The sequence below is a fragment of the Talaromyces proteolyticus genome (assembly GCF_021365285.1).
Source record: "Talaromyces proteolyticus strain PMI_201 chromosome Unknown BGW36scaffold_2, whole genome shotgun sequence".
Taxonomy (NCBI): Eukaryota; Fungi; Ascomycota; class Eurotiomycetes; order Eurotiales; family Trichocomaceae; genus Talaromyces; species Talaromyces proteolyticus.
In genome coordinates, this window is record NW_025764278.1 from 1,045,284 (window position 1) to 1,069,992 (window position 24,709).

General features: G+C 45.5%; 8 protein-coding genes and 2 non-coding genes across 10 annotated transcripts; 5 read left to right on the plus strand and 5 right to left on the minus strand.

Annotated features, from left to right (window-relative positions):
- Window positions 1-219: 219 nt before the first annotated feature.
- On the plus strand, window positions 220-2,696 carry BGW36DRAFT_422983 (eukaryotic translation initiation factor 3 subunit B; the record flags this gene model as incomplete). Its single annotated transcript, XM_046219772.1, has 5 exons — window positions 220-283; window positions 343-423; window positions 522-627; window positions 677-1,652; window positions 1,713-2,696. 5 exons carry the CDS (start codon window positions 220-222, stop codon window positions 2,694-2,696), a joined length of 2,211 nt encoding a protein of 736 aa, XP_046076439.1.
- A 1,525-nt stretch (window positions 2,697-4,221) lies between these two features.
- BGW36DRAFT_312528 (velvet factor) lies at window positions 4,222-5,856 on the minus strand. The gene is made up of 3 exons (XM_046212506.1): window positions 5,444-5,856; window positions 4,826-5,382; window positions 4,222-4,767 (listed from the first exon to the last, which is right to left on the minus strand). Exons 1-3 carry the CDS (start codon window positions 5,675-5,677, stop codon window positions 4,503-4,505), a joined length of 1,056 nt encoding a protein of 351 aa, XP_046076440.1. The 5' UTR covers window positions 5,678-5,856; the 3' UTR covers window positions 4,222-4,502.
- A 1,177-nt stretch (window positions 5,857-7,033) lies between these two features.
- Window positions 7,034-7,540, minus strand: BGW36DRAFT_354845 (uncharacterized protein; the record flags this gene model as incomplete). The annotated part of the gene is made up of 3 exons (XM_046213573.1): window positions 7,034-7,152; window positions 7,212-7,415; window positions 7,501-7,540. The coding sequence occupies 3 exons, from the start codon at window positions 7,538-7,540 to the stop codon at window positions 7,034-7,036; spliced, it is 363 nt and encodes a 120-aa protein (XP_046076441.1).
- A 3,015-nt stretch (window positions 7,541-10,555) lies between these two features.
- BGW36DRAFT_443627 (putative penicillin-binding protein) lies at window positions 10,556-12,670 on the plus strand (the record flags this gene model as incomplete). The annotated part of the gene is made up of 7 exons (XM_046221619.1): window positions 10,556-10,993; window positions 11,052-11,163; window positions 11,210-11,353; window positions 11,407-11,668; window positions 11,725-11,866; window positions 11,927-12,142; window positions 12,198-12,670. The coding sequence occupies 7 exons, from the start codon at window positions 10,556-10,558 to the stop codon at window positions 12,645-12,647; spliced, it is 1,764 nt and encodes a 587-aa protein (XP_046076442.1). The 3' UTR covers window positions 12,648-12,670.
- A 127-nt stretch (window positions 12,671-12,797) lies between these two features.
- Window positions 12,798-16,079, minus strand: BGW36DRAFT_369314 (fungal-specific transcription factor domain-containing protein). The gene is made up of 5 exons (XM_046215115.1): window positions 15,663-16,079; window positions 15,583-15,609; window positions 14,252-15,531; window positions 13,217-14,199; window positions 12,798-13,166 (listed from the first exon to the last, which is right to left on the minus strand). Exons 1-5 carry the CDS (start codon window positions 15,722-15,724, stop codon window positions 13,080-13,082), a joined length of 2,439 nt encoding a protein of 812 aa, XP_046076443.1. The 5' UTR covers window positions 15,725-16,079; the 3' UTR covers window positions 12,798-13,079.
- A 75-nt stretch (window positions 16,080-16,154) lies between these two features.
- Window positions 16,155-17,741, plus strand: BGW36DRAFT_369316 (putative integral membrane protein). The gene is made up of 7 exons (XM_046215116.1): window positions 16,155-16,513; window positions 16,560-16,597; window positions 16,652-16,675; window positions 16,724-16,916; window positions 16,968-17,019; window positions 17,070-17,229; window positions 17,280-17,741. Exons 1-7 carry the CDS (start codon window positions 16,421-16,423, stop codon window positions 17,467-17,469), a joined length of 750 nt encoding a protein of 249 aa, XP_046076444.1. The 5' UTR covers window positions 16,155-16,420; the 3' UTR covers window positions 17,470-17,741.
- Window positions 17,742-17,744: 3 nt separating this feature from the next.
- Window positions 17,745-19,161, plus strand: BGW36DRAFT_369319 (mitochondrial import protein Pam17-domain-containing protein). The gene is made up of 2 exons (XM_046215117.1): window positions 17,745-18,572; window positions 18,627-19,161. The coding sequence occupies exons 1-2, from the start codon at window positions 17,889-17,891 to the stop codon at window positions 18,801-18,803; spliced, it is 861 nt and encodes a 286-aa protein (XP_046076445.1). The 5' UTR covers window positions 17,745-17,888; the 3' UTR covers window positions 18,804-19,161.
- Window positions 19,162-20,597: 1,436 nt separating this feature from the next.
- On the minus strand, window positions 20,598-20,669 carry BGW36DRAFT_t13. The gene has a single exon. It is a non-coding gene; the product is annotated as a tRNA-Ala (tRNA).
- Window positions 20,670-20,922: 253 nt separating this feature from the next.
- BGW36DRAFT_t12 lies at window positions 20,923-21,049 on the minus strand. Its single transcript has one exon. It is a non-coding gene; the product is annotated as a tRNA-Gly (tRNA).
- A 1,096-nt stretch (window positions 21,050-22,145) lies between these two features.
- Window positions 22,146-23,609, plus strand: BGW36DRAFT_369324 (putative cysteine desulfurylase). Its single transcript, XM_046215118.1, has 2 exons — window positions 22,146-22,842; window positions 22,903-23,609. The coding sequence occupies exons 1-2, from the start codon at window positions 22,163-22,165 to the stop codon at window positions 23,516-23,518; spliced, it is 1,296 nt and encodes a 431-aa protein (XP_046076446.1). The 5' UTR covers window positions 22,146-22,162; the 3' UTR covers window positions 23,519-23,609.
- The last annotated feature ends 1,100 nt before the right edge of the window (window positions 23,610-24,709 follow it).

The window sequence follows — 24,709 nt, forward strand, 5'->3', positions numbered from 1 at the left end:
TCCGATTGGCCACGATGATAATATTGATGGATGTTTGCCTGTTTTGCACACATTTCTATTCTCGGGTGCATGACTAAGCGCCACACACAGAATTAGTCTCTCGACCAGCAAGAGCAGACAAGATAGCCTTGACGAGAGCGAGAATAATCAGTCGTGTGCGCATCGTTGTTTCTTCAAGCAACGGGCCTTTACTGGTGACATTTTGTCAGTCTGCCCAATATGGCTCCCAGCTACGACAACGTGTCTGACGACGAGTTCGACGACGACGAGATCAACTTCGATGGTAAAAATCCAAAATTTCTCCGGCCGACGATTACCCCTCCGCCGCTGACCAGGTTATAGATCTTCGCGAACAATTTGAAGTGCGACTCGAGTCAGGCTATGACGCCTTTGTTGTTCTTGATGGATTGCCTATTGTTACAGGTGCGTTGAGAGAATCCGAAATGGGGCCTGCTTCTATCAGCAGAAAATTGTTAGCCCCGCAAAAATTAAAGATTAAGGCTGCTAACAGTGTTGTCTAGAGGAGAACAAGGAAAAACTTGTCAAATATGTATCGAAAAAGCTGAATACCGTCGGAAGGGTGGTGGACTTCTTCATGCCCATCAACGAAGACAATCAATCAGAAGGGTTGGTACAAGGTCCAACTCTCAGCACACCATCGACTGACCGTTGATAGATTCGCATTTGTGGAATATGAGACCCCAGAACAGGCAACTGCCGCCGTTAAATCGCTACACGCTGTCCCTCTTGATAGGAAACATACACTTTTAGTCAACAAACTCACAGATATCGATCGATATGGTCGCGAGGGTCGCGTCGACGAGGAGTACACCGCGCCTGAAATCCCACCATTCAAAGAAAAGGAACACCTTCGATCATGGATGGGCGACCCTAGCGCCCGGGATCAATTTGCGCTTTTCCGAGGCGACAAAGTTGGCGTGTTTTGGAATATGAAGAAGGAAGACCCGGAGAATGTCGTTGACCGCCCACACTGGACACAACTCTTCGTGCAATGGTCGCCACAAGGAACATTCCTCGCTTCGATGCACCCCCAAGGTGTGCAGCTGTGGGGTGGCTCTACGTTTGGCAAACAAAGGCAATTGCCGCATCCTTTTGTTCAACTGATTGAGTTTTCTCCTGGTGAGAAGTACATTACGACGTGGTCCGCTCGCCCTATTCAAGTAGAAGAAGGCCAGCAAGGAACCCTTTCGTACGCGGAGGATGGAAAGCACATCATTATCTGGGATATTGAGACGGGGAAGCCTCTTCGGTCTTTTGCCGCCCACGACATTGCTGGTCCTGAGGTGGATGCTGCGCCCAAGAAGAAGATCCAGTGGCCCGCTTTCAAGTGGTCTGCTGATGAAAAATATGTTGCACGAATGCTTCCCGGACAATCACTTTCCATCTACGAACTACCGGATATGCACATGTTGAACAAGGAAAAGACTCCTATAAAGATCGATGGTATTGTGGATTTCGAGTGGGCTCCCGCGACCGTTGCGCGCGAGGGTATCAAGCAATACGAACAATTACTATCTTTCTGGACTCCTGAAATTGGAAGCAATCCCGCAAAGGTCGGTTTAATGAGTGTTCCATCGAAAGAAATTGTTCGTACACGAAATCTTTTCTTGGTCTCAGATGTGAAGCTTCACGTAAGTATTCCTAATATACATTTCCACATTCACTATAAGCTAGCATTAACGCTCCCATAGTGGCAATCTCAAGCAGCATTCCTTTGCGTCAAGGTCGACCGTCACAGCAAGAGCAAGAAGAGCATGGCCACGAACTTGGAGATTTTCCGTATCAAGGAGAAGGGGGTTCCCGTTGAAGTCGTCGACAGCTTGAAAGACACGGTGATCAACTTCGCCTGGGAACCCAAGGGCGACCGATTCGTTCTCATCACATCTGGTGAAGCAGTCGCTGGCGCAGCCACCGCCCCCAAGACAGCCGTTTTGTTCTTTGCACCCGAAAAAGTCAAAGGTGCCGGCATCGGTAGCTTTAAGCTCGTACGCACAATCGAGCGAAAGACCAGCAACGGCATCTACTGGTCACCCAAGGGACGTTTCGTCGTCGTCGCCACCGTCCACTCCCAATCCAGCTTCGATCTCGACTTCTACGATGTCGACTTCGAAGGCGAGAAACCCGAGGCCGAGAAGGACCTAAACGCCAATGTCATGCTGCTCAAGACAGTCGAACACTACGGCGTCACCGATGTAGACTGGGACCCAACCGGCCGCTACGTAGTCAGCAGCGCCAGTGTGTGGACTCACTCGATGGAAAACGGATGGAACATTCACACCTTCTCTGGCGAAACGCTCGCCGAACACCCCACCGAAAAATTCAAGCAATTCCTCTGGCGACCACGCCCACCAACACTCCTCAGCCGTGAAGAGCAGAAACAAGTCCGCAAGAACCTGCGGGAATACTCCAAGGAATTCGACGAAGAAGACAAATACGCTGTCGACATCGCCAACACGGCCGTTGTCGAGAAACGCAAGCGCGTGCTTAACGAATGGCTTGCCTGGGTTCGCAGAGAAAAGGAGCTGTTGACCGAGGAGAAGGAAGAAGAAGGTCTCCCTGAAGAAGAAGAAGCCGCGGACGCGCTCAAGGGAGCAGCCAAGGGTGATACTGCGGATACAGTGGTGGAAGAGATTGTGGAGGAAATCATTGAGGAGACGGAGGAAATCATCGGGTAGTTTTATTCTTTCTATGCTCTTTAATTATGTTTACGTCTCATCTTTTCCCAAATCATGCATTCTCCTTTTCTTTTCAACTGATCTAGGGGGGTTTTCAAGGAGTGGTATCATGTCACTTTTGAATGGGGCAATATTAGAAAATGTATGCATGATCATTTCGATGTTCACCTTAGCGAGTGCAAAGACACGGCTGAAAGAAAATGATAGTTATGAGATTCCCGTTACTGATGCTGCAATAAAAATGTACAGTACGATCAAAAAACAAAGCGATAGAGCCGATCAGCCCTCAATATTCAAGCCGCCACTCGTCGAACAATGCTTTTAAGTGGTTCAAACTACGGGCTATTCATGTATATGCGCCTTGCAGTCCCACGAAATCTCTCGCCGTCGACCTCTTGGTAGTGGGATTGCAAACAATACCCTTTCCACTCCTTGACTTTAAGTTCAGACTCAGTCGTCAGCCAAACATATGTATAATATTTGTTCTCTTTTTTTTTTTTTCTTCTTTTTTTTTGCATGTCAGTGTTGATTCAACGTTGACTTCCCTGTCGAGTACATCTGCCATATGCATGTAAAACCTTGAATAGAGTGGGAAATGATTGTCTGGATATTGTCTTTTCCGCGTATCGGAGTCTAGACAGCGTGTCATGCTATGATCACCAGTGAAGTGAGCATGCGTGGCTACTCTGTGGCCGTTTCACTAGGCGCCGAGCAGCCCAAGCCCTAATTAAGTGCCGTGTATTATGACTATCTTACGGCATTTGAAGAGTTCTACTAGGTGCGTACTGACTCGTCAGAGCTACATATAACTATTGTCGACACTGTCAATAGTTCCGATGATCACTGTCATCCTGTCGTAGCATATAGTTATACTATGTATTAGGTACGCGGATCACCCCGCCATGATCACCGGGTCAGTGCCTAATAATCCATTGGTTATTTTATTACTGCTGAGCTGATCTACAAGTCCCTTAACCGTAAACCTTTTTTGGGGCGGTGGTCCAACAGAGCTGGTAGCAGTGACCAGGTAGGCCACGGGCTCATATGATATAACACAAAAACAGTCCCTCGCGACCCGTATTACCTACGTGTAAAATAATTACTCGTAGAGTATCCGTAGTGAAGGTGAACCTCCGCATCCGGCCTATCGATAAGCATCGCGCCGGGACAGGAATGGTGCTAACCGCCAGCTAAGGACAATCCAGTGCGATAACATGGCCAATCGCACGCAAACGGCAGGGCCCAATAGACAATAGCCTCGCATAATACCATACTATGGCGGAAGAACCCTGCAATTCTGATATTTGAGACCACTAACCGTTATACACGCCAATTGGCACTTGATTTAGCAGCAGGGATGACAGCGGTTAACATTAAGGGCTAGGAATATGAAGCTAGTGACTGCAACTGCGCCGTCACAAAGTTGATTAAAAACACTAGGAAATTTATTACAGGCCCTGCTGAAATGAAATTTTACTGGGGCGTGCCCCCAACCATACGAGGGTGCCTAAAGCGAGTACTCCGCTTCTAATGAGTTATGCATATAGTGTATTAAATAATCAGCTTAGGATATTAATGATAATGAGGTTTTCACTGCAGGTGAGACGATCAAAAACGCTAAGAACAATGCCCCGAGTAAAATGGGGGGGCCCCGTATCAATCCCTTTTTTAACCCACAGAGGAACAAACATAAAACGCCTCTATTCTCCTCCTATGAACATACCAACTCCGACTCGTAATAATAGTAAGCAAAGAAGCAAGGACTAGAAGAATAAACACGAAGATAAAAGTCGGACAATCCCCCATTCAGTCGTATTCGTCGTCGCCATCTCCGCCGCCCCCTCGTCCTTTCACGCCGTCTTTGCGAATGGGGATTTTAATGCCCTGTAATGCAAAGCATTTGCTCAGAGGTGTGCTCTCAATGACGCCCGGGAACTTTTTGGCGGAGAAAACCTGGAACGGATCTGAAAATACGGAAGCTAAAACCGGCGCTGATCCGTGATTGAGGACGGGTGCGCCGTTGGCATCCGAGGACTGTGTAGTGCCGACATTGACGAAATTCATTTTGAGGCTGTGTATATATAAATTAGTATCTGGTCTTCACTGGGTTGGTTTCCCAGTCGGCTTACCGGAATGTGCCTTCTGTCCGGACACTTAGGTCTTGTAGAATAAACCATACTCCGATTTTGTTATCTGGATCCGTCAAGCGAAAAGCACTCGCACTAAGACTGCCGATTAAATTCCTTGTGAACATGCCTCCGGGGGGAGCAGTCTGGGCGGATAAATTGGGCTGCTGCATGCCCTGGTAATAGCTTCCCCCACCATAGTAGGGAGCCTGAGGATTGCTATACGGATTCCCATGATACATCTGATTTTGACCATAGTAACCAACCTGAGGATATCCCATTTGTTGTCCGTACGGTGACTGGCCATAAGAGGAAGGGTATGTCGGCGAGAGGTTCTGTTGCGGCGGTGGAGGATAGGAAGAGGAGGTAGCGGTCGAGATGGACGGCGAGTTGGCCGAGTGGCGCACAAGATTCACCTCGTTCGTACCTTCGGCATTCCACAAGTCGACAGTCAGCACATAGAATGAGGTGTCAATTTCGTTGATATCAATCTCTTTGTCCGTATTGGCGTCCTTCACCACTAGTCTGATACATGGAGGCGGGGTGATCGGGCGTCGGTCCTAGCAAATGCAAATTAGTAACCTTGTTGCATTTCCTGTATATACTCTCCGATATGCACACCTTATCGCCAAAGCCGCACATACGGGCTCGGATCGGCTGCTGGACGACATGGAGCGACCAGATGCGCCCATCATGTACGGTGGACACGGGCTGAAGATGGTCGGTGGAGCGCAACGGACCGGTGGACGAAGAAGTCTGGTAGACAGGCGCAGGAGGAGCAATACGGTCCATAGATAGTGGTGGCGGCTGGTGAGGGAGCGGCTGCGACCTTTCGGGCTCGACGGCAGCATACATGGTTCAGACGAGCGGGGTGAGAGAAGGCAAGTTCAGATGAGGGTTCGGTCGGAGAGAAATGCAGAACGGATAGGATAACGTTATATAGTGGCAGGAACCAGCTGCAGGAACCGGCTTGGCACCAGGAGCTCTAAGGATCGCACGTCACGATTCCGCATACGACTCGAAGATGGTGAAGGTGAAGCTTTGGGGTAAACGTAATTCGCGCTTCATGGGAGCTTTTGAATTGTAAAGCCCTGCCGTTCCGGGCTTAGTTTGGCTTTGCCGGATTCGGCGGTAATTGTAATACAGTATTATTCGGCCTTACTAAGCGTCTAAGCTGTGAGGATATATTTGGGCGTGGAAGTAGGCAATATTAATATTCGTATTCACATCGCGAGGTAAATGTACACTCTATATTGAAACGAGGAGGAGACTGAAGCTGTGGAATATACTCATGTGACAAAAGTTTGAATACAATATCAGATTTCTATCTTTCATCTGCATTTACACTAATATCTTGATGTTATATCCTTCATTACTCTTCTTGTGAATATATCTGAGTTATTATGGGCCTCTAAACCGGTCGACTGAAACAACCAACTCTTCACTATCCATTGAAACAGTTCAGAGCTAATGTCTCAAGGAACCCTTGTAACAGGCTCTTTAGTGCGAGGTCCATAGTAGACCGATGGCAGGAAGTCTTCTTGCAAGCGCTTGTCATACTACAACGACTCTGGTGAGCATATGTGGGGTGAAAAATGAGTGTTCCCCTAAATAGGACACCGAAGAACATCCGAGAGTTACTACACACTACACGTACGGAGAAATTAAACATGATGATGCGTTCTTATATAACATAACATTGATTGGATACAACAATAGGCATTCCCAAATTAGCCTATAGCATTACAGTAACAAATTAACAATTGCCCATGCAGCTATTGATTAGCAGAAATACCCCTCCACGCTGTCTTTTAGTTGCATGATGACAAGGGGTGCAGAAAGATAAGCTGATAACGTCTCGAGCGTCAATTCGATTGCTGCGAGGTTGCGGGGTGCTAGCTCAATCTATATTTATTTTCTTTCTTTTCTTTTCTTTTTTCGTTGCTACTTTCTTATTGCGTTGCACCGCTTGCTTTAAAAAGTCGTGTCCGTCTAGTTTGGCCATACTCTCTCTATTCAAACTCACAATAATACTCAATCAATAACGCCAATAATATAACACACAAACACGGGTCTGGATATCTAGATATCCCAGACTACCCTAGAATTACACCCATGCGCCAAAAGGGTATCCCAGCTAAACACTTTTATCGGTCCAAATCTAGACCAGAGACTGACAACTGACAAACTGATAACCAGAACTGAGACCCATTATGCACCAGGTACCCCCTTAGGCCGTTCCTTCGATGGCACTCGCTCTCGTGGTTCAGAGTTAGTGGCTTTGGCTTTCTGTTCCTCGACACTGGGGATAACAGCGTTGGCGACACCACCTACACGACTCCATGTCAGCTAGCAATTCAGCACAGCACGGCAGAAGGATCTGACTCACCGCGGCCAGTAAACTGGATGTTCTCCTGCGACCGCTTCGGCGGCTCCTCGACATCCTGACTACCACGCGCGATTTCTGGACGCTCCTTGTCGTTGAACATCATGTTGCCTGAACCCCCGCGGCCGGTGGTGTAGAAGTCCTGCTTGATGGTGGGGGTGACGAGGTCGGCGGGCGAGGGCGGCTTGCCATCCGTGTGGATGTTCCCTGCATGCAAGAGACCAGGTTAGAGACGATTATATACACTGCAGAGCCAGGTTGCTGGACAGAGCTGGCATGCTTGCGTGCTTACCTGCGCCGCCGCGACCGTGGGACACTTGGCGACCCGACATGGTGTGACGACCGAGGAAGGAAACTTTCGGGTGTGACGAGAGGAGTTTGTTTCTTGCTTCTGTCGTCTCTTTACTTTCGACCTGTTCTTTGACTGCTGTGTCTGTCTGTCTGTCTGCCAGGAAAGAGGGGAGAGAGGAGAGATTTTTGTCGGCGGGGATGCCAATGCGATTGCTTGGCCACCGCCCCGCTCTTTCCCTTCTACGCGCCTCTCTCTCTCCTTGTCTGCTCTGTCGTGCTTGCGAGAACCGATGAGTTGCTCTTCGTCTACTCTGTCTGCTCTGCTCTGCTCAACTGTGAGACTCGCTCTTGATCGCCATGGCTTATCACCGACTGCTCCCACGTGCGGGTTCACGTGGCTGTGCTGTCATCATACTTACCACGGACCAGACTTTTTTCATCGCCACGGTTGAGCGCTGCTTATGTAATACAACATATATGCATTCAATATCTTTAAATCATTATATGAAAGAAACTAAACTAATCTCCATTATCTTTTATGCTTTTATCTATCTATTTCAAATCTTATATTTACTTTTTGGGTCTACTGTTTAGTGTGTTTATCAATTCTTTTGACTATACATAATATCTTACAAGTTATAGTAGTTTTTGGTGATTATCTCATTACGCTCTTGCTTGGATTTAAATTGAATTTTCCTTATAGTGGATTTACTTTGTCATCATTATGCACACTACACAAACTTAATGCTTGATCCGTGATGGTTTGAAAGCGAGAGAACGGTGGAGAATGGAGATCATCCTGTTGATGGAAACGGCCTCTTTTTTATGCACATCGATGATGGATTGGCTTTTAGATAGCATCTGTACAGACTTTATAAATAATACTGCCTACAGCCTTGAATCTACTACTCGTATGATCAGCCGTAGATCTGAATTCTATATTTTTGTTCCTAAGAAGTTGTCAACTGTAAGGATGGAATGTACATGTTAGATCTTCAAATATAACGCCAACTACATAGCATAGGCCATTGACAATAATCTATGAATAACTCACAATTAACTTTGTAGTGGAGATATAATATTATAATTAATGTCTGTGATTCGTTGTAGGGAATAGTATATCAATTATTATACTTAAAGAGGAATGGAATCTATATCTGCCCTGTCTAGTACACTACATGTGCAAAGGGATGATAGTAGTAGAACACCAAAGAAACTATAAATCAAAAATCACAAAACAGGAAAGATTAGGTGAAGTGGAAGAATTAAAAGAGATTAGTGACGCTGTATTTATTCCTTCAGCATGCCAAGGATGTACTAATATTAGACCTAATCCATATCTATATGTGTTGATTGATTTGCTCTTCTTCAAGTTAACGTTACACAATCCATCAGCTCAGCATATGTCAATCAGCCTTAGGTACATATTTAGCTTAAGATTTCTTCTATGTCAACGTTACACAACTGGTCAAACTAAATAATTTTAGTCAGACTCATGTTCATATGCGGTCTGGATGATTCTTCAAGTCAACGTACCCAACCAGTCAGCGAAACATTTGCGGACCAACATAATCGAAGTTGAAGATAAAAATGACCGCCAATATGGAAGTATTTTTGGTACGACGCAGGTCACTATCGCCACTCTAGAAACTATATCATGACACTCCTCCCTAGATGATTCAATGAACCATACTGAACAGGTAATTCAGAACCAAGCCTCCACGTCCGAGATAGACAACTCCTTCCCACTGCAGCTGTCAAGCGAGCGTATCCTCTTCGCTATCGAAACACGACAAAAATCCAGACGGCTGATTTGTGACCTAACGCATCACTATGTCATATTCCGACGATGGCAGCTCATCGTGGGCATACCTATCGGACGTAGAGGTGCCAACCTCGATGACAATGGGAACTTGATACAAGTCTTCAACATATATCAAATATAAGTCTCGCGTAACAGGTCTAATGTCATGGAGTTTGGGTTTTGAAAACACTGAGATAGGACTAGGAATGTCCTCCATCGATTATGTCTTGTCTAGCGGCGACGGCTCTTCGTGGAGTGGTCAAGCACGGCTCTATACGGCTCTATACGGTTCCCGACGGCAGCACTGCTGGTGCTCCCAGATTTTGTAATCGGGTGACACTTTAGTCACTTCGTTCCATATCTACGGGTACTCAGCACTAGGTACCAGCCCAGATATGAAGATCGTGACAAGCAGCGACAACGGCCAGACATGAGACACTAGCCCTAGAAATGTGACAGAGATTAGCATCATCTGGCCGTGGCTGGTAGGAATGAACAACACCACTTTCTTGCGCTGGCTGACTGGGGCTCGGCTGGGGGAACTACACAACTGTATCAAGTCCTTAGCTAAAGGCAAGCGTGAGCCAGTATGAGTCAGCATGGCAAGGTTCATCAGAACCCTTGTATCTATGAATCGTGATAATGACTTCCATAGACTGTATATAGGTAAAAATGATTCTTTTTAGAACATTAAACAGTCAAGTATATACTTCCCAATTAAACTTTGAACTATCATTGATGGAATAGTTGGAATTCTCGGAAATTGCAAATCGACAAACGCGAAAATTGACAACTATCGGTGTTTGGTAGTCGGTATTAAATGACCTAGGCTTGAATTTCCAATCTCTTTCAAACAGAATTTTAACTATTCTCGATTCGTGACCCGCCCCAGTAACAATCCTTAGTTCGTACAAAGAAACAACGTTAGGGTTTCCCGGTTTCCCTATCCAAAAAAACCGCGACCCAATCCGCACGCATTGGCTTTGACCCCAAGTTAATTTAATGTTTCATAGCTTGTTTGATTTCCTTAGCGTAGATCCTCATTCCTTCGGTCTATTCCAAAGTGACGGGAAGTCAGGTGTTATATCGCACAACTATATAAGAATGGGGAGAGTGCAATACCAGTTGACTCATCAGTGACCTGGTTTCCTTTTAAACTGCATTCTGCACTCTGAACCGTCAAGTGCTTTATCTGACAATCATCCTTAATTCCTTTTAGTTTCTTTAACAATACAGTCTAATCGACAGAGTCATGAGAGTTGAACGTGCTCTTCCTTGGGTGTCCCTTACCGCATCCACCTCGGCGGTGGTTTTTGATCCGAAGATCGACCTAAGTTTACTTGGCCCTATCTACCTTCCCTCCGCCAACCGTTCTTTTGAAGCATGGGACAATGCCGTAATACAAGCTACAGCTACCCTAAACGTGATTATTCAGACAGGAAACAGCACCTATGGTCCATTCGACAACTTAGGCACCTCTTTTTCCGCGTCTGTCTTCGATTTAGGAAATAACGAACCTTTATTCGACTTTCATTTCGAAGCACCTCAGCTCAATGGCTCTTGTACGAGAGGAAAGCTGACAGATGACACAATCTACCGAACCGGTAGCTTGGGAAAACTCCTGGTGATGTATGCCTGGATGATAGATATTGGAGATTCCATATTCACAGAGCCAATCACGAAATATGTGGTAAGCTCGACGTCTATATTTGACTCTACCAGCGTTCTAAGCTGATTCTCTGGTATAGCCGGAACTTGCCGCCGCCGCTCAGAGTTATCAAAACCCTCTCCTGCAAACCAACTGGAGTGAAGTAACTGTCGGTTCTCTTGCCTCCCAAATATCAGGCATTGGGCGTGGAGGTAAACATGCCTCGGACTTTCTACTTGTCGATATTAACTTTTAGAGAAGTATCACTTGGCGATCTAGCATCAGAAGGCTTCCAGCAGCCACCTGTTTCAACCAACATCCCAAATGGGTTCCCTCCGCTAGGCAATGAAACTGTGATAAACTGTAGCTCCTATGGCCCGGAGCCCCCTTGCACTAGAGCACGTAAGTAAATCTGTCTTTACGTGTGGACTAGCCAATTGACTCGAGAATCTCAGAATTCTTCACCCAGGTTATCAATCACCCCCCAGTCTTTCTGTCCTACACGAGTCCCAGCTATTCCAACATAGCCTATTCTATTCTTGGGTATGCATATGAAAACATTACTGGTAAGACGATTAACCAGGGCCAACTTGACTTTGCACAAAAGCTAGGTATGAACTCGACCACACCAACACCACCTGGCAACAACGTGGATGCTATCATCCCTAGAAACGACAGCTATGCGATGTGGAGTTATGACTTGAACGTCCAGGATCCGTAAGAAACAGTCTCACTTGCACCCACTTTTCACAGTAAAACTTATATTGCTCCAGAGCCGGCGGTCAATACATCTCGACCAGGGATCTCATTACTTGGGGTCAAGCGATTCTAAACAATAAATTGATATCACCGGTCGTCACTCGGCGCTGGATGAAACCGACAACATTTACATCGCAGTGGGCAGCTGCAGTCGGGGTCAGTGGAAAGTTTGATCACCTAAATGAACTCGAGGGCTAACCTGTATCTTTTCACAAGGCTCCTTGGGAGATCTATCGACTTCCTACCCTTATCAACACAATCCTGAATACAAGTCGTATCGTGGATACATATAGCAAAAGCGGAGACGTCGGCCAATATTCCACTTACTTCGGTCTTGTCCCTGACTACAATATCGGCATCACCGTCCTTGCGGCAGGCGATAATCCAAATTCCCAAGTAGCTCCTGTACGAGGGACACTAGTTGATATTTTCGTGAGTAGATGGCAATAGTCCAGCTATTACATCTTCCACCTCTAACGTCTTCAAGTATACCGCGGCAGAAGCGGCTGCCAAACAGCAGGCCTCAAACGCATTCACAGGCACATTCAAATCCACCGACCGCAACTCTTCAATCACTCTTGCAGTAGACGGCGGTCCCGGTGTCGTCATCAAGCAATGGATCAGCAACAGTACTAATTTCCTAAACAATGAATTCTATGCCGAATTCAACGATTTCCGCCTCTATCCAACAGACCTGAAAATGTGGAGTTCCGAAGGCTTGACCTATTACAAATTCCATATGGATTGCTTGACCCGAAATGGGGCACCTATTAGTAGCGATCCTTGGAGTGAGTATAATGACTACTGGTTCCAATTAGATGGCCTTTCTTATAACCTTCTGGCTCCGGACGCATTTGTTGTGGGGTTTGATGAGAATGGAATCGTGCAGAGTCTGGCTTCGCAGGCCTTGAGAACGACTATGGTACGTTCAACTTGACAGCAGACATAGTTGCGGCGTCGACAATGAGACAATAGGATGAGCTGGGGTTTGCCTTATGCGCGCCAAATGTAAGTCTTTTTTCTTACAACCAGGTGTCTATTAGCAGTTATCTAGCATTCAAATGTTGTGCCTTCTTAATTGTCTTCGATTTATATTATGTAGTATTGTCGTAGTTTCAAAATAATAGAGATCATTTTAGTGACTTGAGAATTAAAATCAATAATAAAAAAAATTGGCAACATAACTATGAGAACAGAGCATAGAAAGTTGTGCTGCTATCGATCTTCTGCGACCCGCAACATCAAATCCACACCACACGGTTTATGATCTATAGTTATACTTGTGCTAAATCCTAAGTTGAATGAATGATTAACCCGAAATTGATTACCTATATATTGACACGTGCTACTACACACATGCAGAATAGATCTACCCGAGAAACTCCCCTTGCGCTAACGCTACCCACGGCAGATCCTTCTCCCAGCACCGCTGCATTAGTTTCCGCGCATTTTTGAACTGTACTCATTAGCAAACCAACCATAGAAAGACTATCCGATTAAGCCTACCTGCTTAAGACCTTCTGCTTCAAAATTCATCACCCGCGTCATGATTTCCAGCCGCTGCTCTGGGTCCTGAACTTCACAACCGGCTGTGAAAAGAGGGAATAGCACAGAACATTCTGTCGAGCTACCGGGACGGATACGTGCGATGGCGTTGCAGAGATAGCCGATTGCTTCCTGGACTTCGCTGCAGTACGAATCCTTTCCCAGGACGCGGCGGTATAAGTGCAGAATAGCGGACCAGTGGAATGCCTGGTCGATGGCGATCATCTCGTCGTTTTCCAGCTCTGTATGGTGAGTGCCCATCGCATGGCCGCGCTGCCGGCTGTGTTCCATGTCGAGTAGCAAGGTCTCGGCGGTCTGGATGACTTCTGGTGATGGTGTCCAGTGAGGTAGGAAGTTATCAACCTCGTCGAAGCGTTCGCTATCACATTGGTGAGTCAAGTGTCCGAGCCGTGCTAGGTGTGCTCCAGTCGACGGCGTACAACCAGAAAAACAGTCGACTCGGTAGTTTTCATCGTCATCTTCTGCCTCGTGATCTTGAAGAGGGTCGGATAATGTAGGTGACCAGTAGTTTGTTTGTAGCAACGGAGCGCCGCTGCGTCGACATGATAGACTGCCGACAGTATCAAGATACCCGAACCAATGAGCCAAAAAATATGCCTCTTTGTTTTCAGGACGCGCGTCACGATGGACACCGCAAGCAACAAACAAGTCGCGAGCGAGCTTCAAATGAGTCTGCCAGGTGATGGGCACCTCAAAGGTACTCGGTGAAACGATTTTCAAAGACAGCAGCATGATAGCAGTAGCCAAATGACTGTAGGTAACCTTTTCATCTGGTTCGTTTAAAGCATGGCGTAATGTTGGAAAAACAGCTCTGACCCAATGGGCGATCCGAAGAGAAGGTTCTTGGTGACGTAGAAAACGCGCTCGGTGACTTGCCGAATATGCTAGCATTAAATTGAGTAGATTCGGATCCGCAATAGCCACTAAACATCGTTTCTTAGACCAAAAGGCTTGAGTGGAGTATATTTCACTTACTAGCAGGTAACACATCAAGGAATGCATTTTTATCGCAATCATGCGGAACTAGAATGCGAGCTGTATGATCAATGAAGTGATGAAAGTACATCATATTGACTGGATTTTCCAATAGCGTTGCTGGCAGAGGCGTCATTCGACGTGGAATCTTGACTCGAACAGGCGTCACATAATATCCTCCACCTGTTGTAAAAGAAGACCTTCTTCGTACTCGGAAAGATCCCATGAGTGTTTTTTCTGACACAGTGCTCAGTTCCTCGTTCGTAAAGACCTCTTCGGATGAGGTGTCTATTGGTTCTATTGCGCTAGAGTCGTCGTTCTTGTTAACATCGTAGTCTGGATTGCCACAGTCAAACCCGAAGATCACTTCATGGCCACTGATCACAACTTGTCTGTTCTCCATGTTCTTGATCTCCTCTAATGTTAAACTTGCTTCTGCAGATTGCGATAGCAGGGTCATCAGAGGTACTCGACGAAGACCTTGAATAAACGGTACTGAAGGGAGCTCTGCAGGAGGGATGCTTCCGGTACTATTTCGAGTAGATGATCTGCGATGATGCGGGTAATCATGATCCGCTTCCTTGTAACGCTTAGCTCGGTGTGAGCCATCCAGAGGAAGAGAAGCGTCCACAGGCACATCAGAGGGAGAAAAAGTTTCACGAAGAAAAGATGTCGGCTGTGAGATGGAATTGTTCTCGAAACCCAGCGGAGAGAAATGATTGAAGCTAGACCCAAACGAGAGATTTTGGTCAGACGAATCAGGAAATCGAAAACCATGGGATCGCTGTAGATTATCAGTTGCTGCCACAGCCAATGAAGCAGGGTACTCTGGGGGAGACATGACGCGCTCCGCAACAGTGGACGTAGCTGGAGAGTCGATCTTCATTGAATGGTCCATAGTACCTTGGCTGTGACTGTCATACCCCGTAGGAGAGTTTGCCAGTGCTGATGAAGGGGAAACAGGGGTTATCCGAAGGACTCGCGAGTTGCCTGGACTGGATGACGATGCTTGCGGGCTCGATCCACTACCAACGGACCATTCTTGCTGAACAAAATTAGAAAACACGGCCGGAGATTGCCAGTCCGACGGAGTTGGCGATGCCATGCTTGGGCTCTGCGAGAACGTAGTCGTTGAGAACATGGACATCCCTGAATACGAACTGGGAGTTCCTGGTTCTATGGACTTTCTTTTGGTCCTTCCCTCCCAATTGAGGCGGACACTATAGTCGCAGGTATCGCCTTGACGTACGCAGTTTGAGCATGATGGCCTTTCTTCACCACTTCTAGAATTTAGTTGTTTTCTACGTCAAGACTTAATTGTTTAGGCATACCACTTGACTTTTCTTCTTTTGCACGGCCTGGTTCATGTTAGCTTCCTTTGGTCTCATTATATGAGGATAGAAATACTGACCAGCATCCATGGCGACTTCTTCGTTTCGGCTCAGGTGCACCTGGACGTTTTGGTCTCGGCATTCTGATCCAGGGACCTTGAGCAAATAGAAATAGAAAGGGGAATTGGAATTAGAAAGGAATAAAGAGACGAATTCACAAGAAAACTCGCAGCCATCAAGGTTTAACTCGGTTCTATAGATTCTGAAATATGAATAAAGTATTTTTCAGTGGAGGCTCCTAAAATAATAGGAGAATTCATCGATGGAGTAACACCCTGGTTCCTGTTCATCGAGGCAATAGATCGGCGTTTGAACTCGCCGGTTGCCATACAAGAGCGAAGGTAAGCAAAACTGGGAGAGAAATTGAGTCTTAATCGAGCTTAATTCTGGTATTAGGGTTATAGAATAGGCGTTTTCGAGAACGATTCACGAAACGGTGACAGCTAACACCGGCGATCAATCTCGCCGCGCACGAGGCTGCGGAGATACCCGGCCCCGGAGCAACAATGATCCTTGTATGCGTGGGGTGGCTTCGATAGGCGCCGACGGATAAGCTGGTCCACGCTGATTGAACCAGGCAGGAGAAAGGGCGATGCCTCTCATTGGCTTGTGGAGTCGAGGACTCGAGGCTGTGTTCCTGAAGCGGTTTAGCGCCTGAGCAAAACACATCGAAAGTCGGAGATGATGTTGGGCTTTCTCTCCCTTCTGTTCCGTGTTGTTATTCCTATACCCTGTTCGTTCATTCTTCCAGGCCAATCGCTATAGTCATTGCATCGATATGTCTGCTTCCAAGGTTCCCGAAATTCTTATCAAAAAGCACCCACAGCAACGGCTGTCCAGCCCGAGTCGCGAGACTTCGGCGATTATCCATGTAGGTTTGGCGCCTGATTTCCATGCCATGGCTAACTTGGATTTAGTTGATTGGATTGGCCAGCTTCTCATCGTCGTTTAAATTGTAGGTCCTATAAAATGACTGTCTCTCTTGATATCGTTGACTGACACCGGCTAGCCTTCTTGACAATCCGAACTATGCGTAAGTACTGCTCGCTGGATTCATCGAGGACGTTTATTGACAAATCAGCTCCGAGGGCTATGGCTGGCACTTTGTTTTCCTGACAATTCTGGGCCTAGCACTGTCCACACTTACCTTTACCATTGCGTTCTTGGCAGACATTACACTCGCTCGACGCCTTTTTCTGTTAAAGAATGTTTTGTCAGTCTGCAGTGCCCCGCTCGAGGTCCTAATCACTGTCTTATACTGGGGTATCAAGTCGGTATGATATGTGTTGTTCATATTTGCGTATAATACTAATTGTCTGGTTAAGATCGACCCCAAATTAGTGATGCCTGAAGAGGATGTCATCCCGCTTTATGCCGGCAAGTCTACTCCATCGTCGGAGAATTCCGTATTGCTAATTCCTGCATAGATTTGGGTTTCCATCTCCTTCCGACTCTGTTCATGCTTTTCGACCTCCTCTATCTTTCGCCTCCATGGACGGTCACTGCATTCCCTGCAATGGGGATATCGAGCTGTATCGCATTTGGCTACTGGTTCTGGCTGGAGCAGTGCTACTCGATCAACGGATGGTATGTACAGTTGTTGTACTGCTCTCGGGGTCAAATCTAATACAAAACAGGTACCCATATCCACTTCTTGAGCTTTTAGACACAAAAGGGCGTATTGCACTATTTACTGTCAGTGCTCTTCTTATGGCAGTCAACACAGTGACGTTGAAATGGCTGTATGGTCGCGTCAATGATCTCGGACGAGTTGAACAGCCAAAAGCCCGACCCGGCGATCTCAAGAAACCCGATTATCATGAATGAGATCCTTAATTCTTATTGAAAAGAACGATCCCCATCGTTATCCTTATTATTATCGATGACTGGTGATTCTCACGTTGGTTAGGTTAAGGAACCACCTGGAACACTACATTTTCGGCTACAAAACTCATATACATATTCATGTAGGCGCATAAACATCATTATTTGTTATCATATACAAACACATTCGGCTCAAGAAGTTCAGTTATCAACGTCTATGAATGTATCTAGGTGGAATTCCTTGAATATTTAATCAATCCATTCAACCAATAAAATTCCGTGAGTCTATTATGTAAGCCGTATGTGGGTCTCCAGCATCAAAGTCGCGGCGACGGCATCTCCGCAGCTTCTGAAGCTGCAATCGCACTGCCATTGCATCAGGGAATTAGTGACCGCGAGATTTCTTCATTATTCCTAGCAATATGCATGCCGCATTAATCAACGCTCCCGTGCGGATAGCCATTCTGGGAGGCTCACGCTTCTCATGCGGCCTGGCTGCCCCGATCATCTGTACAGGTCCAACAACTTCATTCGCACAGCAATCCACATCAACACCACGAGCAGAACACAACTCTCCCAAGAAAAACCTCGCCAATTTTTCTACAACATGCATAAACCAAGCTCGGTCATATTCTTCGACGACTTGCACGTCTCGAACACAAAATTCACTGCGAAAAGGAAATACGCAGTCCCACATATTCACCCAGCGTCCGACGAACCTCTCCTCACAGATTTCCATCTCATTCAAGCGGTCTTTTGCAAAGTCTGTAAGTGCTCATGCTAAAACTTCCAAGGACGGTGCTGCTACACGAGTTGCGGCTGCTGCTCTCGACTGGAATACGTACTTCAAACTCCGCGCGTCTCGTCGACGTTACTCTCTTGTTTCGTCCGTCCTCGCGTCTCTCGCCAGTACCGCCATTGGTGTGCAAGTGCTCTCCGCTCAGAACCTTGACACCCTTGGTGCACAAGTCATGGGCCTTGACCCTTTTATCGTTTTGGGTCTCGCCACCGCTGCCTGCGGCGCTTTGGGCTGGTTAGCTGGTCCAGTTCTAGGCAATGCGGTATGGGGTCTTGTCAACAGACGTTTCCGAAGTGGTGTTGCTATTGTGAGTACAAAAATTCTAATTTATTTAGCCATTACTTACAACCTACCTATACAGAAAGAGAAAGAATTTTTCGACCGCATCAAGCGCTACCGCGTCGATCCTTCATCAAACTCTATTGCCAACCCCGTTCCTGACTACTATGGCGAGAAGATTGGCAGCGTGCAGGGTTATCGTCAATGGTTGAAGGACCAACGGGCATACAACCGAAAGAAGTCGCGACATATTCTGTAGGACATTCGCGAGATGGCGAAGAGATTCGCTCTTTATTAAACAGGCTACGTGAGGTTATATTGCTACCAGTCATGGCAATTCTCCGTCTCCCAACTATTGAAAATTGTGCAATACGCATCTCCCTTCTTTGTGTGACCCTTTTGTATTTTATCCCATAGGTACCAATAATTGAGGGCACTATGAATTTGAGCTTCGGCGCTACTGAATGAGAAAAGGAGTCTGGCTGGCTCTGCACCTGTTGATGTGATGCCTGTTCCTTTTCAATTTCAATTTAAATTTCGCTTCTTTTCTTTCAATGTCGATATTAATTCTTTCAGAATATCAATTAATTTTCAATCACACTAATACAATTTCTTACGTATATTTTCCTCTCCCAAATATCCTTCCCAAATTGATAACATTCCTTACAACTAGCACGCGGGGCCCCGAATAATTAATCACATAGTAAATAGCTAAGTGCTTAATAATGCTGCTTTGTTTTTATATGTCAACCCTGTCCGGACAAACAGTCGAACAGGCAGCATGAGAATGGCGAGGAGCTGAAGTATCGATCCCTCAGTTATCTAGTTGTCCAAATTGAAGGCATATACATGCTATTTTATCCAAAAACAACTGGATTCCACAAGGGCCACGCGTAGATAACATGTATCAAAATCAAATATTAATTGAAAGGTATAATAAATGGGCAATATGTCTGTGGGGAGCGTATATATCTAGACATCAGTGGCCTCAACGAAGAAACTCGCAAGAAAGGACTATCGTACAAATAGAGAAGTTTTCATGTTCTAAGAGCCAGATAACATCAGCAGTAGATAAGTCATAGTAAATGATATTATGTTCTCACTATGCATATGTGATGCACCCATAGTTTGCTGCATGCAAACGGATTACCGTTTTCTCCTTTATTGACAAATGAACCTCATAATCTACGAGACTCTCACCTTTTCCCTACTATCTTTATTAGTTTCTTTTTACACGACACTGAACGTTTCCTGCACTCCAGCTCCCACCTTCTTGTTGTTAGCAGAATTCATGACCACGAGCTCTAAACTTCAATGTCTTTAGGAAATCTAGAAACCGCATGTTCTTAAACCAATATTCTCGCTGATGAGCAGCGTAGCTTCAATATACTATAAGTGTTTCAACATCTCATACTGAAGATCCTCGGAGAGCAGGATGATCAGACATTTTTAACATACGAGGGGGTGCCAACCCTATTATGTCCCTCGGGGATGGCAAATCGGACCTGGAGGCCGCTAGGGAGCCTGTAGGGCCGATTTATGAGGATGCGATGCTTGGGGGAAGAAGAGGCCCCAAGGGGGGGTTACGGGGAAGGAACAGCTCTACACGGCCTGTTATTACCAGGAGTGGTACGTTTGGCTTTCAGGAGGGTAGCTGGGGTAGCACCTATAAGGTCATTGAATCGTCTAGCGCAGATAATATTTGTATGAAGGTGCGCCAGTTTGGGGCAGGCGGCGCCGGGAATAAGACTCCTCGAGTACCCCAAAACGGGACTGTCATAGTTTAAAAGTAAGGCTAGGTACAGTATGAAAACAATAGCAAAGGGCTCTGAACCGGGAAAAATTGGACAAGAAAAAAATGGACAAGAAAAAAATGGACAAGAAAAAAATGGACAAGAAAAAAATGGACAAGAAAAAAATGGACAAGAAAAAAATGGACAAGAAAAAAATGGACAAGAAAAAAATGGACAAGAAAAAAATGGACAAGAAAAAATGGACAAGAAAAAAATGGACAAGAAAAAAATGGACAAGAAAAAAATGGACAAGAAAAAAATGGACGAGGAGGGAATCGAACCCCCGGCCTTTCGTATGCAAAACGAACGTCATACCACTAGACCACACGCCCTCTTCTTATTTCGGTATTGTGAAAATTGCACTATCAGAGAGTAGGTTTTGCTTGGTAAAGTTCAATTTGATATGCTGAACTAAAAAAAGTAGTGTGTATGAGAGAGAATCTGAACTTTTATGATCTTCAGGTAGCAAAGTGAGGACGAGAATAATAAAGGCACCACAAAACCCCTATGTAATAATAAATTACGCTTAGATTTGACAACGGTGTTCATCATTTGAGCCTTTCACCTAAAAAAAGAAAGGAAAAATGGACAATCCGGGAATCGAACCCGGGACCTCAAAGAAGTTCTTGCGAACTTTGCGTCATACCTGAATTTATGTTAAATGGATGATGAAAAAACGGGCTGAAAGTACTAACCCCTAGACCAATTGCCCTGCACGTTATTTCGATTCTGAATTGTCAATATTAGCAATTTTTATGAGACTCCGCCGGCCCGTCGATTGCTTCAATTCTCCATTCAATGTCGTTCATTATATGTAGTTGTAGAGCTGAGTGTAAGTTTTATGCGCTACCTATTAATTATAAGGGTAAACTAGATCAGTATCTCCAGCTATTATTTATACTTTCCATAAGGAATATTAAACCAAATAAGCTCTTACGCAATGATCTTCAGACCGGATGTAACTGAAAATATATATATTGAGAGAAGGTGATGTACTTCGTATAAAGAGATAGGAAACTTCTATATATCGTTTGATGGGGTGCATGTAGAGAAACTGCTTCAAACTGGGAGACCTCAAAACAAACGAATTAGGACTCAGCTGAAGTATATTCAGCCATAACCTGGCTGAAATCAGCGTTTGTCAGAATAGTTGCAATATTAAAGACATCCTCAATAACTTCTTGCTGTAAGTTATGTCGCCAAGAATCTGTATCTGCTCTTCCTAACCCTTTTAGCTAGCACTTTACTGAGCCACGCCGCCGATTACCCCCCCACGGCCTCCGTGCAGACCCTGTTGACGTGGGCGAGGCAGATATTTGCCGTTCGGCGGCCTCTCAGTGACCTTGTCGGCTTCCTCATTGTCAGGGCCACCTCGCATCGTCTAATTTTGCTTCACCTGGTTTTAGATCAAGGTTTCATGAGCTCCAGATAAATTAGCCTGTTTATCTAAGAAAAATAAATAAATAAAGATTGAAACATGATGGAGTTTTATTTCCAAACGAGCGAGGCGTATTGGCATTAAATAAGGGGGGGGATGTAATAGTCCCCCAGTCCAGCCCCAAATGAAGCATTTATCAATCAAAATCTTGTCAAGCAGGTCACATGTATAAGATCAGGTAAGATTTTTTTCTCAATTTGTTTTCGATATTATTGGGAAATACTTCTGACTCATATCTTCTAGCACCCCACCAAGTGGACTGCTGGTAGACTGGCGCCAGTGGGGCATCATGTCTTAATTAGGGCGCAGTTTGCTACATATCTACATAAGAGTCATCTCAAGTCGAAAAAGGATCCTAAGCATTTAATACCACCGTAGCTAGCTAAGATGGACGTGAGAAAAGCAACAATGGCCCTTTCTAATATCCTAGGAAGTCCGATACGCTCCCACTTCCCTTTTCCCAGCAGTGGTATCAACATCAACAATGGCTCTTTTGGGTCCTGTCCATACACTATCAGCGAAAGCATGCACAATTATCAACGGCAGATTGACGCTCAGCCAGACATCTATCTACGATACAGAGTCCCTGGTCAGATTGATAAATCGCGTGCCGCTGTGGCGGGGTTGATAAATGCCGATGTCGACAATGTGGTCCTCATCCCTAATGCTACGACAGGCGTGCACACGGTTCTATGGAACTTACAGTACGAGCCAGGAGACAAAATTGTTTATTTGAGCACTACATATGGTGCTTGTGAGAAAGTCATTGATTATGTTACCGAAAAGGTGACCGGTGTGGAAGCAGTAAGGGTTGATATACAGTATCCTATGTCCAAGGCGGAGATCTTGGAAAAGTTTGAGTATGCAATCAGCCTGCAAGGAGTCAGAGTCGCCCTTTTCGATACCGTTTCTAGTATGCCGGCATTCAGACTTCCGTTTGAAGAAATGGTTTTGCTCTGCAAGAAGTATAATATTCTCAGCTTGATTGATGGCGCTCACGGTGTTGGATGCATTCCACTTGACTTGCGTCAATTGGATGCTGACTTTTTTGTGAGCAATTTACACAAGTACACCACACCCCTCCCTAGGAAGTGAAGTTTAAGAGAGGGTTATGTTGACAAGATTAGGTGGCTGTTCACGCCTCGCTCTTGCGCCCTTCTTCACGTACCAGCTCGAAACCAGCATCTCATAAGATCATCCCTCCCAACTTCACACGGATACATGCCAATTGACAAACCTGGGAAAGCAAAAATCAACAACCCGCTTCCAGCGAGCGATAAATCATACTTTGTGCAGTCGTTTGAGTTTGTCGGCACACTAGACTATTCACCCTTTCTGTGTGTGTCTGACGCAATCAAATACCGCGACTTGGTCTGTGGCGGAGAAGAAGAGATTATCAAGTATTGCATCACGCTCGCTCAACGAGGATCGGAAAGAGTTGCGGAAATCTTGGAGACAGAGGTTATCGGCGAGGCAGAGCAGAGGGAATGTCCGATGGGGATGGTGAGGCTGCCAATTGACATATCTCGCAACGATATAGCCGAGGGGAAAGGGAGGTCGATTGGAGCATGGATTGAGAAAGTCAGTGCTGAGGAGTACGACGCTTTTGTACCGGTGATTTTGCATTCTGAGAGTCTGTGGGTTAGATTGTCTGGGCAGGTATATTTGACACTAGAGGATTTTGACAGAGTTGGTAAGATGTTGTCTGGAATATGTAAAAGGGCTGCAACTGATATGTGTTAAAATACACTATACATAAGAGCATAAATAGAAAACTATCGGGTAACTTGTGTAAGATCATTGTATACACCAGTTGATATGATGGAACAGTTGAATTGTTACGTAATGATCAGCTCTTATTTTGGAGAAGCAGTCAATCGTTGACCTAATTCTTCATATGTCAACGTATACTTGAGGTACTCAGTCAGGTGTTTGCAAACGCCTTCGTTGGCATTTGTCAATTTTTCGCTTCTGTTTTACTCCTCCTCCTCCTGCTCTTCTAAACTAGTCGATTCAGACTCCATGTTGTTGGGGCCACTACACACTCACTTACTCCAGATCGACCACACAGTTCGCTATCGACAGAAGTAAACATTATCAACAACTATACATCATGATATCACGTTTAGGCGCCATTAGACAGTTCCACTCCTACGCTTTGAGGTCGTGAAAACAGAGTAGATATCACAAGACAACCCCGCAGATATGTCTTGACTAAAAGCCAGGGCTGACTTGTGTTCTTCCTTAGCAAGAATTTAGGATCTCCGCCTGTTCCTTCTCTTACGGGCATACCTAAGAACCATCAACATCACACTTTCAATGGCTAGTTTCAGTTGTGGGACGCACAATGGATACCAGATGAACTCTATCTTGGAATGCTATTAATGGAGGCCTTCGATCCAACTAAACTGGGTATGCTCTATCTACGGTGAGAATTGGATGCAAACAAGCCTTGGATTTCACTGACAAAGTGGGCAAAGAGATAGGCATTCAATAAAAAAAATGTCCGTTTCTGTTTATGCTTCGTCTCATGGCTCAACTGTTTTCTTTTTCCCTTGCTTGACATAAAGGATGAAGAGCTGTCAAAACTCGCTGCTTTGATATTGGCAGCGTCACGTTACTGGGTAACGAGACTATCATTAATCCCAGTCATGTACGAGGCACATGTAGATATCTTGAGCTACCATTATTTGCAACCAGTAGATCTTCCTGTTCATGCAAAAAATGCGGAGCTAGATTTAGGTAGCTCTTCAACTTAGATTATAATATCGAGAAACCCATTTGGTAAGAAGATGATTGATTTCTGAGTACGTTCACCGACTATGAAAAGAGAATATCTGGAACTGTATTCTGCATCAAGGATTTTCCGGGGCCCCCCTTGTAGTATTTTGAATCCTGCATACAGCGTTTCCATAGGAACAATAAGGATGTTAC

Excerpts from the sequence above, each read along its gene's own strand:
- BGW36DRAFT_369316 (XM_046215116.1), top strand. The coding sequence starts at position 16,421 with ATGTCTGCTTCCAAGGTTCCCGAAATTCTTATCAAAAAGCACCCACAG. Across the intron at positions 16,514-16,559 it reads AGACTTCGGCGATTATCCAT|TTGATTGGATTGGCCAGCTT; the intron begins GTAGGTTTGGCG and ends ACTTGGATTTAG. Across the intron at positions 16,676-16,723 it reads CTTGACAATCCGAACTATGC|CTCCGAGGGCTATGGCTGGC; the intron begins GTAAGTACTGCT and ends TTGACAAATCAG.
- BGW36DRAFT_369319 (XM_046215117.1), top strand. The coding sequence starts at position 17,889 with ATGCATGCCGCATTAATCAACGCTCCCGTGCGGATAGCCATTCTGGGA. Across the intron at positions 18,573-18,626 it reads TCCGAAGTGGTGTTGCTATT|AAAGAGAAAGAATTTTTCGA; the intron begins GTGAGTACAAAA and ends CTACCTATACAG.
- BGW36DRAFT_312528 (XM_046212506.1), bottom strand. The coding sequence starts at position 5,677 with ATGTATGCTGCCGTCGAGCCCGAAAGGTCGCAGCCGCTCCCTCACCAG. Across the intron at positions 5,383-5,443 it reads TGTGCGGCTTTGGCGATAAG|GACCGACGCCCGATCACCCC; the intron begins GTGTGCATATCG and ends TGCATTTGCTAG. Across the intron at positions 4,768-4,825 it reads CGGACAGAAGGCACATTCCG|CCTCAAAATGAATTTCGTCA; the intron begins GTAAGCCGACTG and ends ATATATACACAG.
- BGW36DRAFT_369324 (XM_046215118.1), top strand. The coding sequence starts at position 22,163 with ATGGACGTGAGAAAAGCAACAATGGCCCTTTCTAATATCCTAGGAAGT. Across the intron at positions 22,843-22,902 it reads TTTGTGAGCAATTTACACAA|GTGGCTGTTCACGCCTCGCT; the intron begins GTACACCACACC and ends TGACAAGATTAG.
- BGW36DRAFT_369314 (XM_046215115.1), bottom strand. The coding sequence starts at position 15,724 with ATGCCGAGACCAAAACGTCCAGGTGCACCTGAGCCGAAACGAAGAAGT. Across the intron at positions 14,200-14,251 it reads CCTTGATGTGTTACCTGCTA|TGGCTATTGCGGATCCGAAT; the intron begins GTAAGTGAAATA and ends AACGATGTTTAG. Across the intron at positions 13,167-13,216 it reads AAGCAGAAGGTCTTAAGCAG|TTCAAAAATGCGCGGAAACT; the intron begins GTAGGCTTAATC and ends TAATGAGTACAG.